This window comes from Schistocerca piceifrons, chromosome 5, assembly GCF_021461385.2.
Source record: "Schistocerca piceifrons isolate TAMUIC-IGC-003096 chromosome 5, iqSchPice1.1, whole genome shotgun sequence".
NCBI lineage: Eukaryota > Metazoa > Arthropoda > Insecta > Orthoptera > Acrididae > Schistocerca > Schistocerca piceifrons.
The window spans coordinates 180728745-180745711 of record NC_060142.1 but is presented as its reverse complement, the minus strand read 5'-3'; the positions used below and the strand labels follow the sequence as shown (position 1 = coordinate 180745711).

Below are 16967 nucleotides of genomic sequence, written 5' to 3'. Positions count from 1 at the left end.
TAACCAGATTAAATGAACGCTGCATTTTCAGTGACAAATGAGAAACATGCCCCAGCCTGGATTCTCAGGCAGACACCTGAATGTCGGAGACAGTGTTACACTAATTCGGCAATCCAGTAACGCGTAACGTGCCTCTGTCCGCCATGAAGATGTAACATGTCAAGAACACTGTGACCGCTGTGAAGGTTTGTTAACCTAGTGCCGACAGCGGATTCTCAGTACTTACCGAGGTCTTCGACTTCGCACGGCAGTACGAGCGTGTCGCCAACCACCGAGCGGAAAGTCTGGCCGTGCGACAGGAAGTGCGGCGCCACAGTCGCAGCGTCCATAGAAACTCCTGCAACAGCAAGAAAGAGAGAGTTTTTATTTTCTTTATTTTTTAGAAAAGTGCCAACTTTGATTCTCATGTGAGTCTCCAGATAGTTACTTGATTAATGTACTTATGCATAGTGAATAACATAATCAGAGAATGTGAGGTTATCGTTGAACAGTATGGGCTATATAACTTGGTCTCAGACAGTATGATCACATCCCTAGTGTGAATTTTAATGGACAGTTGGAGCAATGTGGGTGCTGAACAGAGAATACAAATTTAATGACAAACGTTGGGAGTTTGGGAGAAACTGGCGGTCACGCGTCTATAACACGGACTATATCCCAGAGTACGGCTGCTGCTCATTCCTGATACTATTTAAAATGCGAAGGCGAGTGTGGAGAAATAGGGCGGTAGACAAGGGCTGTTATTTTTATATATTTTATATATTTATATATTTGTATATTTTTATACATGTCTCTGGACAATCGGGTGATCTCATTACAGAATAGGGCCGTGTATAGAGTGTTGACATCAATGCACCCAACAAAATGTTGTCCCCAAAATTCACTGCCTCCAAAGTCACTTGGCTTTGGTTTGTCCTAAGGCACCCTGTAGGTTGCGAAAGTCATTACGTCATTAGGGCAGACACATCCATTTCAAAAGTGTCACGTATTTCGTACACGTGACACAGGCATCTTAAAAATTTGCATCCTGTATTTGGAACGAACTTGGCTTAAAGTTGAAGAGACACAGCATTTCACTTGTTTGCAGTAAGTGCCACAATTCAACTGTCGAGCTTTTTTAGTGTAGAGACAGACAGGCTATTTTTTCGAATTTCTACTATGTTTTATTGTATTACCTGTCCGTATTTTGATTTGTTACGTTACGACGACATTGCAGCATGGTTCCATAGTACGCGAACGCGAAAAATGTCCCAAAAAAATTCTTCCGATTTTTTCCTTACATAAAATATTTTAATCTTCATTTATCATAAGGGAAAATAAAATATTAATCGCATGTAAGCATTCTAAATGTCATAGGTAATGATAATACTTTCCTACAGTGAATACTTTCAAATGAGCCTAAGAGTTTGAATATATAATCTGGAGGAAATGATTCGGTTTATCACATATGAAGCTGATCTGCAAAATTACATTGCTCGAAACAAGGCACTGAGAATATGCCGCATACCCGTCGAGTAGTCGCACATCGACTCCTGGAGAAACTGAAGACCTACTATGAGAAGACTGCAATGGACAATCTTTCCAAGCATATTATTTTATGAGCAGAAACATGAGCAACGGCAGTGAAATACTGGTTAAGATTAGCAAATTTTTTTATTGGTTTTTCTTCCAATATCGAGTGTACAACGTAAGACGAAGGAAGAAATGAAGTTAATGGGGTAAGAAGTTATATGAGTCACGAATCACACAGCAGTTTGAAAAGGTGTGGCCACATGAGGGAACTGAGTCAAGCCAAGGAAAGTATGTGTGTGACAATCACAGGAAGAAGTTGTTCAAAAAATAACTGGAGAAAACTAGTGGTCAGTAATGAAAAACTGATGTAATGTTGCAATCAGCCATACACAGCGATGAAGCTGAAGAATGTCTGAAGATGGTCAAAACAGCCGAAACCGGTTAACGCCTAGGCTAAATCGCAACTATTACTGTAACAGAATGATATTTTCACTCTGCAACGTAGTGTGCGCTGATATGAAACTTCCTGGCAGATTAAAACTGTGTGCCCGACCGAGACTCGAACTCGGGACCTTTTCCGGGCACACAGTTTTAATCTGTCAGGAAGTTTCATTACTGTAACAGATTATTAGTTACGGGAACAACTCGATCGATCTCCTCCGTGATTCAGTCTGCGAGACAATTTGTGGCGTAAAACTGTGAAGAGCAGCCTCTCTCTCGAATTTTAGTTCAAATGGATCTGAGCACTATGGGACGTAACATCTGAGGTCATCAGTCCCCTAAAACTTAGAACTACTTAAACTTAACTAAGGACATCACACACATCCAAGCCCGAGGCAGGTTTCGAATCTGACGGAAGCGCCTTGAACTGATCGGCCACTCCGGCCGGCGAATTATAGTTGATAAAGTTTCTTGTGTCATCAAGATTCGATCAGGCAGTCTTTCGCGGTAGCGCTCTGAAGTGGTGGAAACACAATCAACAGCATCGGATTTTAACAGGAACGCTGAGACGAGGAGATGGGCACACGGGATTAATTAACTAAGCATTTCATCATAACTGTTGAGAAATTGATGATAATCGTTTGAAGTAGAAGCGAGTCATTTAGTTGAACCATTACCACATGTAGATTCGGTATTGTAGTGGTAGCGACTCTCGCTATTCAAACGCATTAGTCCTTTGTTGCTTAACAGTTTTAATTGTTATCGGATCATATCCTCCTTGATCATATGCTTCTTCAAGTGCAGGAATCAGATGATGGGAATACCATGAAGAACAATATTTTTTAGGAGAAAATTCATTCGGTGCATGATGGAATATGTATTATACGTGGTGTCCATAATTAAAGATCCAGTTTCAAATCGCTGTAGAAGGAGAACCAACCCTCAGAACGAAGTCAAATTTGAACAGAATTTAATTGATGCAAGGGGTAACGCCATGAGAAAAAAAATGAAATTTTCATCAATACACCAATAAATGTCAGAATACGCACACCAGATGTCAGAATATGCACACCAGAAGACGCATGGCAAAGTAGTTGATTCGACATATGTCGAAGTTGTGGCCACTGCACTGCAGCAGGGGTAGAGCGGTGGTGTGGAAACACGAAGTGCACCGGGAATGGGCCCAGCGTTGGACTTACCGGCGAGCACGGAGAATAAAATCCTATGAAACATCCTGCACAGCCATCCGTACAAAATCACCCATATTCCGGAGTTCTTCATGCTGACCTGCCAGCAAGACAAATGTTCCCTCTGGAATTTCTTGCTCACGTGGACAATGAGTCGCAGTGGAACATTCTGCAGACGGACGAAGCCCATTCCCATCTCCAAATATATGTCAATAGGCAGAATTGCAGAAATGGGCAACAGAAAGTTGCCGGTATACTCCATTCTGCAAACGTTACTGTGTTGTGCTGGTCGACGGCATCGTTTATTGTAGGGCCATATTTTTTCGAGCAAGTGAATCCTCTTGCGCACCAGCGTTATTCCAGCCCTTCAGTAGCTTGGATGTGTGGACAGGATCATTTTTGTGCAAGATGGAGCTCCTCCAATCATTGCACAACCAGCGAAGCGGCTGCTGCAGAGGCATTTCGAAAATGCTAGAATTATCAGCGGCCATTTCCCTAGAGCCTAGCCGTCGATATCACCTGGTCTTAAAGCGTGTTACTTCTGGCTGTAGAGTTGTATGAAAGATATTGTGTTCAGTGCCCCACTTGCTAACGTAGTTGAGTTGAACGTACGCCGCATTGCGCAACATATTCTAAAGGTGAACGCCGAGTACTCCGATATGTAGTGGGACAGGCTTTTTCTCGATTTCAACTCGTGGCAGAAAACGGCGGACACCATACTGTACATGTCTTGTGCCAGTTTCACGACGATTAGGAATCGATGTCATTTTGCTTTCGCTATGCTTTTGATTTCTGCATATAACACCTCGAAAACGACAGCTTAACCGAAAAGGTCCTAAGCCGCTTAATCTGTGCTAGAGAAATGTGTGGAACATTTCGGAAAACATTGGCGAATGAAACTTCTAGTGACAAAGTACTGTTCTCGCTGTGTTTGTACATTCAGTGGATGTAACCGCCTACTGAGCTTTAGAACCTATTTCTTTCTTCAGTCCGTACCATGATGCCTTTGTTCGCAACGGAAATATTCAGAGCATTCCAGGCCTTGTGTTAAAGCCTGTAATTAAGACCCAGCGAGTGCTGCCGCAGGCTTGAATTATATGTCGAAGCCTTGAGGCAAACATTTTGTTTCTTGGACTAGTGGCCGTGGGAAACATGTAGCTGAAGAGAGGCAACCCTATAATGACTTTATTCTGCTCTCTGACCTGTGTAGCACATAAGCCCTACGGCGGTCCACTTCTCAAGAGTCATTCACTAATAACCGTGGCTGCTGTTGCATGCCGAAGCCTTTTTTAATAACAGCCCGGCAAACTCCTCGGAGCCATAACGGACGAAGTAACTCCGCCCTCTCGCCAAGGCTACGGAAGGGACGAGATCGCGAAGTAAACGCACACCAGAGTTTCCGCTCAGTCGGTCAAACACCTAATGATTAACCGTTACATAACTACATGTTCAAGTATCACATAGTGAACTGCTCGTCTCTCGATAAAGCTGCAGCTTAGTTACAACGACACTGTGGGACTTAACATCTGAGGTCATCAGTCCCCTACACTTAGAACTACCTAAACCTAACTAACCTAAGGACATCACACACATCCATGCCCGAGGCAGGATTCGAACCTGCGACTGTAGCAGCCGCGTGGTTCCGGACTGAAGCACCTAGAACCGCTCGATCACAGCGGCTGGCCGTTTCATATTTTTAAAAGCTAGTAGCTGTATTTCCGTTACTCAGCCACGCGCTATCGGCTGATTTCGAAGTTGTGGAGAATTCTGTTTACATTGCCGTATTTTTTCAAGTGCTCCTGAGTTTCGTAATTATCCGCGTAAAATTATATTTTTCAACTTGTGTCAGAACGCGGTATTATAGAATCTGGGTTGTTGTCTCAATTTTTAGTACAAAAATGTTGTTGTTCGTTGTGCACGATGCGCGAGAAACCACTTGATAACGATGTTAAGTGAAATGCTGGTAAAACTGATTAAGAGTCCAGTTTGTCACGTTATCTGTTTTATTGTAGTCGCTCAGAGACGGTGCAACCGGTTTCGTACCATCCAGGTACATCCTCAGGTGTATTTAAGCTCTAGTGGCCCATATTATTTAAATCGCTTAATGTAAGATGCAATGAGGAGCGCCAGTTGACGTTACCCCTGTGACGGTAGTCGAGCTTCATGAAGCCAGTTGTCATTGATAATTTACGTGCGGAGAGCGCCAGACGTCCTCTTTTCAACAGTTAGACGGTTTACCACTTGGGCGTCTATCGCTCTCAGAACGTAAATTATCAGCGATAACTGGTTCTATTAAGGTGGACTACCGTTCGTGGTTGAAACACACATTGAGCCATTTAGATAACTTGGAACATTAGACATTAAATACAGTCCTATTTATTTGAGCTTGGTGGTTTGTTATAAAACGTCATACAGTTTTGGTGAAATATCTTAACAATATGGGAATTGAGGAGTTTCCTTTTGGAAATATCTGTGTAGGAAATCCGGCTTTCACCTAATAACGTAGGAAAACCACCCGAAAACCACATCAGGAAGAATGGACCTATAAATCTATATTTGGCAAATTGTTCGAGAATAAAAAGTTCTCTCATTCTCACTGTCTCCCTTTATCTCCATATCTCTCTCTCTCTCTCTCTCTCTCTCTCTCTCTCTATCTATCTCTCTGTATTTGTGTGTGTGTGTGTGTGTGTGTGTGTGTGTGTGTGTGTGTGCGTGGGTGTGAGTGTAGGAACTGATAAGGCATATCCTATATTACTAAGAAATAAATGTGATGAAGGGGACACATAGGCATGATGTTTGCAAAGTTTATCTCACTTATGATCCGCAAGTGGTGTTGACCAGCAGATCTCGCCGCATCCACTGCTAGCATCTCTATTGAAACCAAAACGAGCCGGCCGGTGTGGCCGTGCGGTTCCAGGCGCTTCAGTTTGGAACCGCGTGACCGCTACGGTCACAGGTTCGAATCCTGCCTCGGGCATGGATTTGTGTGATGTCCTTAGGTTAGTTAGGTTTAAGTAGTTCTACGTTCTAGGGGACTGATGACCTCAGATGTTGAGTCCCATAGTGCTCAGAGCCAAACCAAAACGAACGGAAGCTTTGAGTCAGTACGTGAGGCATATTCGGTTGGGTCACTTGGAGAACTGAACAGCTCATGTTCACATTTGAGTCCTGGAATACCTTTGCACGTCATACGTAAATATACTAACACAAAATGGCTCTGAGCACTGTGGGACAACTTCTGAGGTCATCAGTCCTCTAGTACTTATAACTACTTAAACCAAACTAACCTAAGGACATCACATACATCCTTGCCCGAGGCAAGATTCGAACCTGTGACCGTATCGGTCGGGCGTTTCCAGACTGTAGGGCCTAGAACCACTCGGCCACACCGGCCGGCTATACTAACACACTCTTTGTGAAAATTCATAGCTTTCTTCTTTCATTAAGGTGAAATCAGCTGTACCCACACTTGGTAAAATGCTGAATGCTTGAGGGAAGGAAGCGGGCCGTGTAGTGTGCACGCCGTTAATGGGGAGATGGAGGGGCGCCACTCGGCCTGCCGACGACACGGTCGCCTCAGCACACACTGGCGCTATACTGCGCCAGGGCCGTTTTTACTTGCACAAACACTTGCCGAGATTGGTTTAGAGAGCGCGGAGCGCCGGCCAGGTTCTTATATTAACGGCGCTGCGCCAGCGGCCCCGGAGGCGGAAGGCGCCCTCCTCCGCCCTCGCCGCCGCCTCCGCAGCCGGCCTGCCGCCGGCGGGCACCCCTTTGTCCGCGCCACGACCAGACAAGCGCCTGCTGTTTTATTAACTGCTGCCACCCCCACCCGCCGCTCCCCGGGGACTGTTTGCAGGTCCACCCGCCGCTGCAGCCTATCTTCCGCCTACTGCCGACTTCTTTTGATACGGCGCGGTCTTTTTCCGTTTGATGCAGAGGCAGTCTCCGGGCCAGCTAGCTGTAAACAACGCGAGTGCCTACACCCGCGCTGGCTGCGTACCGAGCGTCAGCTGCCTGCCGAAAGCGCTCCACTGAAGTCACAAGTTCGATGAGCCGGCGATCTTTGTCCACCTTCTAGAATTTCTAATACCACCTGCTCCAGAAAGCAGACTCGAAATTGCTTGTGTGTCTGCCTTTCTTTTGCGTACTACGTAAATAACACCCACTTCGTCCTCTATCTCAAAGAGTTTACGAAGACTTCTCCGTTGTTTTACGTTCTAGCAGGTACCACATATGTGATACAGTACAACTACGTAGAAACCATCAAAGAGCAGCAGAAGGAATCACCGACGTTATTTGCTCGCTACAGTTATGGCAGGAAAAACAGAACGAATTAACACATTTTTCAACTGAATTAAAGAATTTATGAATGTTGTAACAATTATTTATATCCACCATAGGCTGTTATGAATTTTTTATACAAATGTACGTCATTACAACATATATTACATGATTGGTCAATCGTGTCACGTATCCATTTTCAAATATCGAGAGCTACGTCTGTCAAATGCATGTTGCTGTATTTAAAAACTATTTAATGTGTAGGAAGAGGTGTCTGTTCTCACATAGCAATATATATACATATCGAATGCTACGTCGGTGAAACCTATGTCAGTATAAATTTGTAAACTTAATAAACCACGGAATAATGCAGATAGAGAGGTAAAAATTTACACACATGCTTGGAATGACATTGGGTTTTATTAGAACAAAAAACAAAAAAGTTCACAAAATATCCGACTGATAGCGCTGGGCAGCAAAATGTCAGTGACTGCTACCGTGACGGGTGAGAGGTACGCCGATATGTTAGAGAATCGTATCATCCACAGCCTGGCTGATAAACACCTGCTTGAACGTACGATGTTTATGCAGGATGGCGCTCCACCCCATATTGCTAGACGCGTGAAAGATCTCTTGCGCGCGTCGTTTGGTGATGATCGTGTGCTCAGCCGCCACTTCGTCATGCTTGGCCTCCCAGGTCGCCAGACCTCAGTCCGTGCGATTATTGGCTTTGGGGTTACCTGAAGTCGCAAGTGTATCGTGATCTACCGACATCTCTAGGGATGCTGAAAGACAACATCCGACGCCAATGCCTCACCATAACTCCGGACATGCTTTACAGTGCTGTTCACATTATTCCTCGACTACAGCTATTGTTGAGGAATGATGGTGGACATATTGAGCATTTCCTGTAAAGAACATCATCTTTGCTTTGTCTTACTTTGTTATGCCAATTATTGCTATTCTGATCAGATGAAGCGCCATCTGTCGGACATTTTTTGAACTTCTGTATTTTTGTGGTTCTAATAAAACCCCATGTCATTCCAAGAATGTGTGTCAATTTGTGCCTCTCTGTCTACATTATTCCGTGATTTATTCAATTTTCAAATTTATACTGACTTTTTTTTTTACCCGGTATATATATTACCCGGTATCACGGAATAATGTAGACAGAGAGACATAAATTGACACACATTCTTGGAATATATATATATATATCGACAGAAATTTCACCTATGCAGCATTCGATATATGATACCGCAGGTATCTGAAAATGGACACAGGCCGAAACTGATCAGCAGCGTAATAATTCATGATGTAACAAAGTTCGACTGTTTAGAAAAATTACGACAGCCTACGGTCGCTATTAAAGTTGGTTTTAACAGCCAGGAGTTGTTGACTCATGTGTGAGGAAACTAATACAATGACGGAAAAAAACTTCGCTCACCAAGAAGGAGCTGTGCGACATAAACGAAAGTTAGTGGACGTGTTTCGACATCTGAAAAATGATGTCTGTTCAAATTTGGCACCAGTCGTATGAGAATGGCGCTAATAGCGCCGTTATGACAGTGGATATCAGGTTTGCTTTAATTGTCACGAACGCTAGTTACCTTTGAGATTGGACCTGGTGAGTTGATTTTAGCCGAGAATGTCTTCAAGATGACAAAGACGCATTATCAACACCTCACTGAGTTTCGACCAGGTCTTGTAACAGGACTACGAGAAGTTGGATATTGCTTCTGCGATATTGTAAAAAGACTTGTTAGGAATGCAGCCTATGCTCATATTGCTCCCAGCCGTGGTTACGAGAATTTACGGTCGCAAGAACTGCAGATTCCGGACAGCCATCGTGTTCTGCATATGGCTCTGGTGCGTCGTATTGCATCTGCAGCAGCAATCTGAGCAGCAGTTTGCAACACAGTGACACCACGAACCGCTACATATCGATTACTTCAAGGGCAGTTCCGAGCCAGACGCCCTGTAACGTGCATTCCACTGACCCCAAACGACCGTTATTTGCGTCTTCTGTCATGGCAAGCGAGAACTCATTGAAGGTCTGTTGCGTTTACTGATGAAAGCTGGTTCTGCCTCATTGCCAATGTTGGCCGTGTGTTGGTTAGAAGGAGGACGGTTGAGGGCTTGCAACCAGCCTGTCTACGTGATAGATACACGGTATCTACCCCTGGACTTATGGTCCAGAGTGCGATTTCGTGTAACAGCAGGAGCACTCTTGTGGTTATCCCAGGCACCCTGACTGCAAATCTGTACGTCGATCTGGTGGTTCGACTTGCTGTGATCCCATTCATGAACTGCATTTCAGTCGGTGTTTTCCAACAGGTTAACGCACGTGCACACACCGCTGTTGTAACCCAACATGCTCTACAGGGTGTCGAAATGTTGCCTTGGCCTGCTCTATCACTAGATCTGTCTCTAGTCGATCACATATGGGACATTATTTTACTAAAACCTTAGTGTCAATCACAAACAACATTAACCGTCCCTGTATTGAACAGCTAAGTGTAACAGGCATGGAACTCAATCTCAAAAACTGATATCAGTACCCGTTCAACGCAATGCATGTCCCTCTGGATGCTTGCATTCAACATTGTGACTGTTACACCGGTTATTCTTGTACCAGCATTTCAGATATGTAGTGGCTTAACTCGCACGTACATTAACCGGTGATCTTGTAATATTCAACTCCTAAATATGTTCCCTAGACGAATGTATTCCCAAAATTTTATTACTCTACATTAATAAATTTTTTTGTTTTGCGAATTATTCCCCTCAGTGTAGGTTCAATAGCTCCTCAATTTTAATACCCAATTCAGGTAATACGAACCACATTGCACGTAATAGTATATCTGTCAATAGTTAAAAATAGTGTATATGTTGTAAGTAATAATGCCCAAATAAAGCAATTTACCAAATACGTAGCATAATATTTGCGGCGTACACGCATATGAATAAACCGATAATCCATTGCGGACTACAGGTTACCACTCTCTTCTTGTTTCGGATATAGAAGGGAAGCCTGAGAAGGGAATATTGGGTTTTGGCAGCAGCCTGCAAGAGTAGCAGAAAACTGTGGCTGCGTAGAGATGGACGCAGTATGCGAGCTCACACCAAGAGACGGTAGTCCACGTAATGTGCAAGGCAATCATTAAACTATACCTCTATAAATACAAGAGTGCGGTCATTATAGAGCAGGAATATCTGATATGCTGTGACAGGTAGCACACCTTAGAACAGGCAGCATCTATCACAGAGAAGCTGTGCATCAGGCTGTGCATCCATAATCGGGGATGCTACCCGAATTCATTGATGGTGTGCGTTTAGAATCAGATTAATACTCAGACTGTTTTAAGAGAATCAGTTTTTATAGCGATAATTTATTTGGTACGCAATTAATACCCCCCCCCCTTGATATTCATAAGACAGTACTGTAGTTGCTATGTTTGCTTTTTTTCTAGGCAACAAACCACAGATAACGTAGGAAATAAGCTTGGCACACTATCCACAAGTTCATCAAGGCACTGTTGGTCCATATTGTCCCACACTTCAACGGCCATTCGGCGTAGATCCCTCGGGGTGGTTGGTGGGTCACGTCGTCCATGAACAGCCCTTTTCGCTCTGTCCCAGGCATGTTCGATAGCGTTCATGTCTGGAGAACATGCTGGCCACTCTAGTCGAAGGATGTCGTTATCCTGGAGGAAGTCATTCACAAGATGTGCACGATGGGGGCGCCAACTGTCGTCCATGAAGACGAATGCCTCGCCAGTATGCTGCCAATATGGTTGCACTATCGGTCGGAGGATGGCATTCACGTATCGAACAGCCGTTACGGCGCATTGCATGACCAACAGCGATGTACGTCGGCCACACATAATGCCACCCCAAAACACCAGGGAACCTCCACCTTGCTGCACTCGCTGGACAATATGTCTAAGGTGTTCAGCCTGACCGGGTTGCCTCTAAACACGACTCTGATGATTGTCTGATTGAAGGCATAAGTGACACTCATCGGTGAAGAGAACGTGATGTCAATCCCTAGCGGTCCATTCGGAATGTTGTTGGGCCCATCTGTACCGCCCTGCATGGTATCGTGGTTGCAAAGATGGACCTCGCCATGGACGTCGGGAGTGAAGTTGCGCATCATGCAGCCTATTGCGCACAGTTTGAGTCGTATCACGACGTCGTGTGGCTGCACGAAAAGCATTGTTCAACAAGGGGGCGTTGCTGTAAGGGTTGCTCCGAGCCATAATCCGTAGGTGGCGGTCATCCACTGCAGTAGTATCCCTTGGGCGGCCTGAGCGAGGCATGTCATCGACAGTTCCTGTCTCTCTGTATCTCCTCCATGTCTGAATAACATTGCTTTCGTTTATTCCGAGACGCCTGGATACTTCCCTTGTTGAGAGCCCTTCCGGGCACAACGTGGACGCGATCGAACCACGGTATTGACCGTCTAGGCATGGTTGAACATCAAACAACACGAGCCGTGTACCCCTTTCCTGGTGGAATGACTGGAACTGATCGGCTGTCGGACACCCTCCGTCTAATAGTCGCTGCTCATGCATGGTTTTTTACATCTTTGGGTAGGTTTAATGACGTCACTGAACAGTCAAACGGACTGAGTCTGTGGTACAATATCCACAGTCAACGTCTGTCTTCAGGAGTTCTGGGAACCGGGGTGATGCAAAACTTTTTTTGATGTGTGTACAATGACCAACGGGACTGCCGCAGTTGTAACGCCGGTTCCCGTCAGGTCATCGAATTTAATCGCTGTCCAGATTGGCTAGCAGTTGGATGGATCACCGTCCGCGACTGCCGAGTGCTGTTGGCAAGTGGGGTACACTCAGCTCTTGTGAGTCCAATTGAAGAGCAACACTAGTCCCGAATACAGACAAAGGCCTGGAGAGTAGTGTGCTGACCACATGCCCTCCGTCTTCTGAGGGTAGCACGTCGGCGGGTCAATGCTGTTGGGCCTTCAAGGCTTGTTCGGACAATGTTTTTTGTTTTCTTTGTATAAGAGAGTAAGTATCTTGTGACTGTAGTTATTAGTTTCGTAACTGTAGTTATTAGTTCATTTGACATATTGTGATGATGGTTCGATGTACCTAAAAGAAAAAAATAAATTCTGTGGTTAATATGAAGATTATTTCTAAATGAGCGATGGGTAGATAATTCTTTCGTGTATCCAATTTAGTTCAACATTCTCCACAGATTTATTTCAAGCGTCACAGTTGTGTGTACCGCAGTTTTGTGCATCCAGAAATCTATTAGGTGATTATAAATGGTTAGTATGCGTTACACCTACTACTGAATGTGTAGCGGAGCGTAGCAATTCGCTCCATAAATTTTTATGCATATGCCGCCATAAATTTCTTAAAGGAAGTCTTTCTTAACGGTATGCTGTACTTCTAATCGAAATACCCGCCTTACTTCATTATTACCACTATTTAATTTCATTCCTGAGCCCCTTACATAAAGTACAGCGTGGTGCGATCCGCATCGAATCCACTAGCAGAATTAAGGCCAGTGAACTGATACATCGGTCAGCCAGAGTGTGGTATATCCGGCTGTTTCCCACCCTCGCTTAGGAGAATGCGAGACTGGTCCTCAGATTCCACCTCAGAGGACACGACACATGAAAAGTTAAAACAGGAAAAATACAGAACCAAGTTTACACAAAAAAAAACACAGATAAATATTAGACGGGATAAGCTCTATGGGAAAGAAGAAGTTGATTTGGTCCTGTCCCCTCTTGCACGATATTATGCTACATCACATCAAAAAATTATGTTTCAGTCACACCGTCTTACGAGCCAGACGGCAGTGTGAGAAGAATATGTGATGTTATCTAAGAATTCAGCACATCCATAATACATACGGGCTGAACTGTCACAGATGTGAAGTTCTTATTCAAAATGAAAACCCATGTATGTGTTGGTCTTTATTTTACATATGAATTTCACGTTTGTGATAGTTTCGTCCGCATCTACCATCTATGGGCAGAACTCTTACTAGGGAATCCGCCACATATTGTTTTTCCGACACTGTTGTGTGCGCCATAACGTTCTGGAAGCATATGTTGTTTAGTGATAAAGCTTGATAATCTCAAGGGGCTCAAGTTAACTACTCGCTAACAGTGCTATAAAGTGATTATTTCAAATATAAAAAAGTTAGTCTAAACAGGAAAACTGCTACTTTCAAGAAACTCACTCCCGGTAATACTCCGCGCATGTGAATCATTTTAGATGAATGATGTATATCAAAATTTATTTACGTAGTGTTTTATCTGTTACAGATACATCTAGATGTGTTAGTTTATAGTAGAAGTGTTGCCTTGTCGCTTTTCAAGAGTATTATTATGATAATCAGTGTAATACTGCCAATGGCAGCAGATTTGTAGCACCATTTGCAGTTGGTGAAGTGTATATTAATTATTAAAATCCTTATAAACTAATGACGTCACTTGCGTAGCTAGTGTTAATGTTTATATATTTTTTATCTTAAAGTAACTTCGCTTGTTCTTCAATTTTTCGCGTTATATGTTTTTTAATTTCACTTTCGTCTTGTTGCAACAAGAGACAATGGCTATATATTCACTATATCATTTAGGGTCAGATATAGGTTGTCTTCTTGTCGATGTGCTCGTATCTTAATAAACAGAAAGAGGAGAGTACGTTGATTGAAATGAAAAAAAATAGTTGAATGAAAAATTTTAATGCTTGACATGTTTATGACTGAAGAAAATTCGAAGCTGCGCATGTACCTTATGAAGGCCTTGAAATGTGTAATGCATACGAAACACATTGTCACATGTCCCATTGACAGTAACGAAAACGGTCTGGTATTCCTCCACAAATTGCCTCAGACTCTGACAGATTTTCAAGAACCCTCGATTTTCCAAGAATCACTACACTATTTGTGGCTGTTCCCTTCGCACGCATCACTCATTCCAGTCCTCTGCCAGACTAGAATGCAATTCCGTACTGAATATTGATGAAACGAAAATAGTTAGTGTGATTTTCTTACATGAATTGTAGCTGAGTGCAAATAAATAGTATATACACGAGCTCACCACTAGCATGAGTTCCAGAAATACGTTACAGAACATAATGCAATGTGGCGGCGTGAAGGGAAACTCATCCCCTGACAAGCTAAGTGCGTGGTTCGAACGCTTGAGAGGTGGCATGAGCCCCCTCTCATATTTCTATCTCACGATTTTCCTCTGTAATTGCATGCAGTGAAAAGTCGCTATTCCTTCACACATGGACTTCCCACGCAGCGTGTCTCGTCACCCGGGTGGTCCGGTGACAGGCGGGCTCTGCTGATCTGGAAAGGGATAAGCCGATGGGTGTGAGGAAGTCGAGTGAATGCTTTGCAGACGCCAACATTGTCAAAAGACACGCCCGGAGGGGTCTGAAGTAGCGGCTGGGCTAGAGGTTCTGTTACTTCGCAGAAACTTAGCGAAAACACTTTCTGGCGGGCTACCAGCGAGGCGTGGGAATGACTTGTGTACCCAGGCAGTTGTGGCGGGAAAATTCCCGCGCTTTCTGCAAAATAGTAACTGTGATTGGCTTGCTCAGGGCATAGCTCCGTGACGTAGCAAAATCAGCGCAGAAAGTGGCGCCAAGAATCTCCATTGGTGGAATGGTAGTGCTCCGGCAATAGAGTGGAATTTTCCGCCGGTTTTCGAGTTGCTGATTGGAACGTTTAACCACGGCCACTGTCGTGGGGGCGGGAATGTTGTGTGTTCGGCCTGTACGGGTGCTCTAGGTAGTCGGCTCTCGCCTTTCGGTCGAGGACGTCGAAGCAACCAGCCATCGCCTCCGGTACGCCAGATCGTGTTCTTGCTGTTAAGAAGACAGACTGGTAAGGTATGTCCGCAGCACCGGCAGACAGGGATTTTCCTAGGTGATAATCAGAGCTCAGCAGAGCGCGCCTGTTCGTCTTTTTCTAACTTTGTTCTGTCTTGGGTAGCAGCAATTAATGTTGGGTTGGCTATGTGTTTTCTCTTAAGATTTGAGTTGCAAGGAATTGGCTCCACATACCACTTCGTCATAATCCTCACAATCTAGTTTAGGGACAACTTCACATTCACAACGTTTGTTTGAGTATCCAATTTGAGCCAATTTGATGTATTGTAAATGTTTCATGTGTTTTTGTTTATTATTTTGTGTTTAGTCTTAATAAATCATATTGTTATTTTGGACAGAACTTTCATTCTGTTAATCGGTAGAACAACCCTATCATTCCTCACTATGTTAATGAAACCTTCGTTTATTTAACTTAATTTATCAAATTAAATTATTGCAGGTGCCAAACTCTCTTCTACTCCACTGGCAGGGTTGATTAGAGTCAGTTCGCGTATTTTTTTTAATCCTTGTGCAACAGCAAAAGTCGGAGTTAGAATAGGGGGGGGGGCTTAGAGCATCATTTACATATGTAGATTCTAGAAGAATTTAGTGTTAAATACACTGCTAGGCCCGGCACCTCGCACGCTCAGAGCCACGCGCGCATTTGCTGAGAATACAAACCGCTGATCGCAAAAAAAAAGTGGTTTGAACCACTCGGATGCAAAACTGCCAACGCCTAACCATGAGAGACATTTGGATAATCGCTCACTCAAGGTCAAAGAGAGGAATCTTAAAAACGCAAAGAAACAAAGTATCGTTACTATAGTACCAAAAATACGTCAAAGAGAGTGATATATTGCCAACCTCTTGATGTATATTTCTTTCCACAACATAATCTTTATTTGAGAAGGATCACTGATTTTGTAAGACTACAATTCGAAAAAGCACAAGTGAAGTTACACGTCTGTCATTTTAATCTGTGCTTTCTTCACCGAAGTACAGGTCTACGGTACAATATACATGGAGAAAGGTAGATTATGTGTCTGATACACCAATATTATCGTTTGAAAATGTAATTACTGTGACGCCTGAAATTGAACTCCTCGAATGCGGAAGTGAATTCCACTTCTTTAAAATCCCACACTTACAGTTTAAAGTCATGAAGCATAATTATTTTAACTGGAGGCAAATACTGCAATAAGCCGTGATGTTGAAATATTTGTGCTTTTGGTCCTGTTATATCGAAATTGTGTTTCTTCGCGCAACCAAAGTTCCTCTATTAGAGCTCGAACAGGTGACCATTGAAATTGCTGTCGTGGCAAGACTCGCAGTTGTGGATGTAAATAGCTCGTACTACCGTTTTTTTTTTTTTTTGTGGCAGGAACAACTTGTTTTCGAGGCACATTTCCGTGGCGTTGTATGCTTCCGAGCTCTTGCACGTCCATTGTGAGCAAGTATCCCAAAACACCACGCATTTACGTAGCTGATTCAGCCCCTGATAAGTGGATTCTGTCGAGAAGATGTTGGACACTTCCATGCTGCAGTGGCCCATGACTTAAATTTTCTGGGTACTAGTATACGTCCCCACAAATAGGTTCATGTTTCTGAGGAAATCAGAAGATCACCAACGGCGTAAGTCAGGGGATCAGATTTCCATAGAACATCTTAATTAATACGCTCT

At 43.7% G+C, this 16967-nt stretch overlaps 1 protein-coding gene across 3 annotated transcripts in view; it reads right to left on the bottom strand.

The window, feature by feature from the left end:
- The window catches only part of LOC124797986 (lachesin), an 871202-nt gene that overhangs the window by 502508 nt on the left and 351727 nt on the right, over window positions 1-16967 (bottom strand). For all 3 annotated transcript variants that reach the window (XM_047261164.1, XM_047261165.1, XM_047261166.1), the window contains exon 2: window positions 227-337. In XM_047261164.1, the coding sequence (XP_047117120.1) occupies window positions 227-337 (111 nt within the window). The remainder of the gene's footprint in view (window positions 1-226; window positions 338-16967) is intronic.